Source organism: Vitis riparia, chromosome 6, assembly GCF_004353265.1.
Source record: "Vitis riparia cultivar Riparia Gloire de Montpellier isolate 1030 chromosome 6, EGFV_Vit.rip_1.0, whole genome shotgun sequence".
NCBI lineage: Eukaryota > Viridiplantae > Streptophyta > Magnoliopsida > Vitales > Vitaceae > Vitis > Vitis riparia.
This window is the reverse complement of record NC_048436.1, coordinates 6636653-6641945: the sequence shown is the minus strand read 5'-3', so window position 1 is coordinate 6641945 and position 5293 is coordinate 6636653. Positions and strand designations below refer to the sequence as shown.

General features: G+C 30.8%; 1 protein-coding gene across 1 annotated transcript; it reads right to left on the bottom strand.

Annotated features, from left to right (window-relative positions):
• Positions 1-1296: 1296 nt before the first annotated feature.
• LOC117916839 (elongation factor 1-beta 1-like) lies at positions 1297-4883 on the bottom strand. The gene is made up of 6 exons (XM_034833031.1): positions 4715-4883; positions 4387-4503; positions 3542-3620; positions 2411-2531; positions 1889-2002; positions 1297-1758 (listed from the first exon to the last, which is right to left on the bottom strand). The coding sequence occupies exons 1-6, from the start codon at positions 4798-4800 to the stop codon at positions 1595-1597; spliced, it is 681 nt and encodes a 226-aa protein (XP_034688922.1). The 5' UTR covers positions 4801-4883; the 3' UTR covers positions 1297-1594.
• Between the last annotated feature and the right edge of the window lie 410 nt (positions 4884-5293).

Here is a 5293-nt window from a genome sequence, read left to right as displayed (position 1 = left end):
TTGCAAATGACTTTACTGATTTCTTTTTTTATGCGTAATCATATTCTTATGATTTTTTTTCACTAGGCAAATAAATTTCAAATAAAGTAAGGCGTAATGTGTTGAATTCATTAAGGAGTCTAATATTTTTTAGAAATAATTTGAAACTCAAATAGTAATTCAATTAATAACATAAATTTATGGATAATAATTAGTTCAAAACGACTATTATTTCTCTTTTACATAAAACCATATTTTTCTGAATTTTTTTTATTAAATAATAGATTAAAAATAAAAAAGACTTAATGTATTAAGTTCATTAATAAATTTATTAATTTTAAAAAATAACTTAAAAATAAAATAAATATTATAAGAATTTTAAAAAATAATTTATAACAAAATAAAACAAATATTATGGAAGATTACCAGACTAAAATTGACCCATAATAGCTCTATTATTTCTCCTCTATACATAACTATACTACCTTTATGAATTTTCTTATTTAAAGAATAGATTTCAGATTAATTGTTGAATTTATTAATAAGCATAATAATTTTTTAAAATAATTTGCAACTAAAAAATGAATCAAATTACCAAAATAATAATAATAATAATAATAAACTAAAATTAGTATATAATAAGTCATCACTTTACTATTTTTCTTTAACCCACAATTATATTTTCAACATTTTGTCATGACAAATAAATTTTAATTCTTTAATGAATCTTAAATTTTAAAAAGGATAGAATTAATTGGAGGCTAAATAAAAACTAATTTAAAATACTCTATGTTGTTGATTAGTAAATATGTAAATGGAATAAAAAAAAACTTTATTTTAGTTTGTTTACTTGTAAAGAAATTAAATTTTAATTATTTTTAAATTTAAAAAAATTCAATTATATCTTTCCCTTTTTTTTTTATAAAAAATTATAATTTATAATCTTATGGTAATACTAATGTCCATATTTTATTAGAAACTATTAATTTATTAATTTATTTATAATTATACATTTATTTTTAATAATATTTGAATCAATTTATTATTATATTGAATTATATAAATGAATTTTAAACCCCTTTCCCAAAAAATAAATGCTTCAAGAAAATAACACTGCCATCTTATCCTCTGACCCATATGAAATTGAAAGATGAAACAAAGGCTTTACCAATTTTCAGTAGAAATTGAAAGATGAAACTACAATATGGACAAAACCCAAAGGAAAAACAGTTAAGTAGCAGCAGGATAATATTCTTATTTCTATGTTAAATATGATCCCAATGCCTATAACACTCGTACTTGTTTAAACCATGTATAGGGGTGAAGCCAATAGAATTTGAGAATTTACCATTGCCATAAAAAAACCAAATATATATGAATATGTTCCCTCAACCTCATTTTTCCTACAAAGGTTTCAATGAATGAGCCTTAACCCCTCAATAAAGAGAGAGTGTAGCCCTTCATCTCTCACCAATATTAGGCTGTAAAGAGCAAAAACCACAACCAAAAACATGGGCAAGAAAAGAAAACATCTTACCATTAGTGTCATTTACTAAATTATGAGAATGAAAATGCCTAAATCTAGAAGTCTGATAAAGAAGGTCAGGTTTCAGGTTTAGATTTTGTTGAAGGCAACAATGTCACAACTCTGAACATACTCGCTTATGGGTTCAGCCGTGAGATGCTCTTCTATAACGGAATCCACAGAGACAAGGTCATCCACAATGGTCATCATGATCTGCAATTTCTTTATCCCATAACCAACTGGAGCCAATTTTGCTGCAACAAATCCATAGCACAACTATTAACCAAGCATTCAGTTGTCAAGGTCAGCATAAGAATATAAGAATGGTCAATTTCGGTTTGAGGGGGGGAAAAAAGGGTGTTTAAATTAATAATCAAACCATACATGCTCCCCACAAGAGGCCTGGCATCTCAACACTGCGAACAGCCTCTTCCAGCTTCTTCATGTCTGTCTCATCATCCCAAGGTTTCACATCCAAAAGAACAGACGATTTTCCACCTAATAGATAAAATTAGGAAATAAAATGGTCAAATGCTATAAGAATCCAGAAACTATTGAAAACAACCAAACATGCCATAATTTACCAAGGACATTATCAGTTTCAGACAGAAAGATGAATATGACGAATTAAAATGAAAAACGCTTTTTTCTTTTTGAGTAGGCTTAAAATGCGAAACTTAATTCGTGATAGCAATGGGCAAATTAAAGCAAGCATATATATATCTATATAACCCTCCCATATCTCCTCACTCCAATCCCTTGCCACTTGAGCCAAGCCTTAGGGATAATATTAGATACCATAGAAGAGCAAAACATGAATAAAAAACAGTCATTTTATTTTTATAGTATCTTAGGCAAGCATTTTTATGTTTGTTAATCATAAATCTAATGATAGAGAAAGCTTACTCTCTTTCTTCTTTGAGGATGCCTTAACAGATGCCTCCCTCTCTTCTGCTGCCTTCTTCTCCTCCTCTGTCTCATCACCAAAGAGATCAAGGTCATCGTCATCATCTCCAGCAGGAGCAGCCTAGTAAATCCAAAGAGGAAAAATGAGTATTCATAAGACTGAGGGAAATTAAAGCATATGGACACTTGGGAAATTCAAATACAGACACAAAATGTATACCCTCCATATTCCTTCCCAAGTTGCATCACAAAAGCACAATTTAAAAATAAGATGAAAGTTACAATATCAAAGCCACTGAAGAAAAAAAAAAGAAAAAAAACCTATGCAGTGAACACAAATAAATCAAGTAGACCAAGCATATTTAGTAGGTCTGTAGGTTACACAAGCCCCAATCTCTAAACAACCTTCATACCAGAAGTAGGCAAATGTGTTAACTATTCTGACCACCTATCTTGTAGGATTAAATAAAATATAAGAGACAAATCAAACTCAAAACAACCAAGACCCTATTCCCACATCATCATGTCCAACTGATGCAATTATAGTTTCAAGACTCTGACAAGACCAACCAAAAGCTCTTTTGAAACTCCATCCTAGAAATTCCTCATCCATATCCACAACACAAAAATGTTCAACAAAGGTTACTTCCATTAAGACTTGAAATATCAGCCATCAAATCACAAGTCTAAAAATCTGAAGGTATCATGGGAGATGTTTATCACATAACCATATCCATCAGAAAAACATCTAAAAATTAGTAGAAAATCATAACATTTGTTAATAAGAAAATTCAAGATGTTTGAGATATAGATAGAGACATCATCATATCAAAGAGATAATGATGAAGACCATATTGGTTGGCCACGTAACAGCATCATTCACCTCCTTTTACATTTTTACCAGTACCACGAAATTGAACTGACTGGATCATGGAGCCAATCCATGTCAAAATTACTAGAAACCTTTTCTAAAAAGGAAAAGTTTTCAGTTTATGGTGTTTTGCAATATATAGCACTCAACTCCCAGAAGTATGCAGGTTGTGGATTCCCCATGCTTCTTCAATTCACCAAATGTAAACCATCCCCACAATGTTAACATGTAAAATATATATATAAACAAGCAATACACACCTCCTTCACTTCCTTGGGAGCAGCTTCAACAGGAGCAGCTTGGCAGCCTAAACTCACCCCAACAGCTTTTCCGGGGAAGCTACCAAAAATAGATCAGAGAATACAACATATGAGAAAGCTAAACTTGGTGCCACTGTAAAGCGTATGGTTTCAAATTAAAACTTGCATACTCAAGTCATTTGCGGGCAAGTCAAGTTTGATACAATAGATAAACAGACATACACCCTAAATACGCCAAACATATTTCAAAAATCAAAACAGAGAGAGTATGGGCTCCAACGGCTGTATTTGAGATTCAATTTATGGCCTCGCACTATCTACAGACTCAGTTAGAAAGAAGACTGTTGGGGGAAAACAACACGGCATTGAGGGGGGAAAACCCTAAATTATTTGTAAACCAAATAAAAAAACCTATAAAATTTCTCAAACAGAATCATTGGTGTCAACTTTCTATTCTTGTAAGAAAGGAAAGAATTAAAAAAAGAGTAAAAAACAGTGTTTCAAGTACTGAATTGATTGTATTTAAACACATTACGATATTTAGATTGTTAAATACTTCAAAATTAATAATATTCTGTTGATTGGTATTGGTATTGGTATTCTTTAGAACCCTAAAAGATTGTGATTTTTAGATCCTCCCTGTCGTGTACAGTTCCATAATTATTACAAAACATTACTCTGAAAAAATTCGAAATAAAGAACTGAAACAAGCAAATAATCCAAATTAAAATCAAGAACTAAATTAAAAAATTTGCAAAATCCTCAACCAAAATAATAATGATTTGACTAACAACAAGGACTGATACTAAAAAAAGGAAAAGTAGTTAAAATTAGAAAGCAGAAACCTTTTGGCGAGATGCGAAGAAACACAGCTGTACCACTTGCTTGCATTGGGGAAGTGACTTCCGGGCTTCTCCAGAACCGCGGCGTAAACCTTTACATCATCCTTCGTCAGATGATCCCTGCAAACACCACCAAAAAAAAACCCACCATCAGTACATGTAATCAAATCGCACATAACAATGAAGATCTGAATCCACAAACACTCAATTTGGATCCTGAGAAAACAAAGCAAATTGCTTTGATTCGGTTTAAAATAAAGATAACATTTTGCTTTGTTGGGTTTATCGTTTTCTGTGGAACCAAACAAGGCATAACGAGTAGGAAAATTACCCAGAGATGTAGGCTTTTCCAGAGAGGAATTCGTCCAGAGACTTGAGACCAGCCTCAGTGTGTAGATCCGAGAAGGTTATGGCCATTGAGTTCAGTGGAGATGTGAGAGAGAGAGAAAGAAAGAGAGAGAAAGGGGTTGGAACACAAGAGCTTAACCACCAGAAGGGAAGAGACTTTAAGACGCCTAAAAAAGTAGTATTTATAGCTACTCAGGAAACCCTAGAAGTCCTGGGAATATCTTCGTGACTCTCTACTCTAATCCACCCACACTATTTTACCTTGTCTTTTTACCATTTACCATCTCTCATTCACTTTTACCACATTCTAGAATTTTTTGTTAAAATTATAATAATTTTTTCTCATGCTAATAAATTATGATATTTTTAGATATTTGAAAATATGTTTAATTATAATTTTTTTAAAAAAAAAATTATTATTTTTCAAATTTATATAAGACGAAATGAAATAATTTTATAGATGTTTTTAATATGTAAAAATAAATATATTTAACACTTAATAGTATTAAGACATCAATAATAACAATCAACTTAATATTTAACGATATTCACATATTAGAAA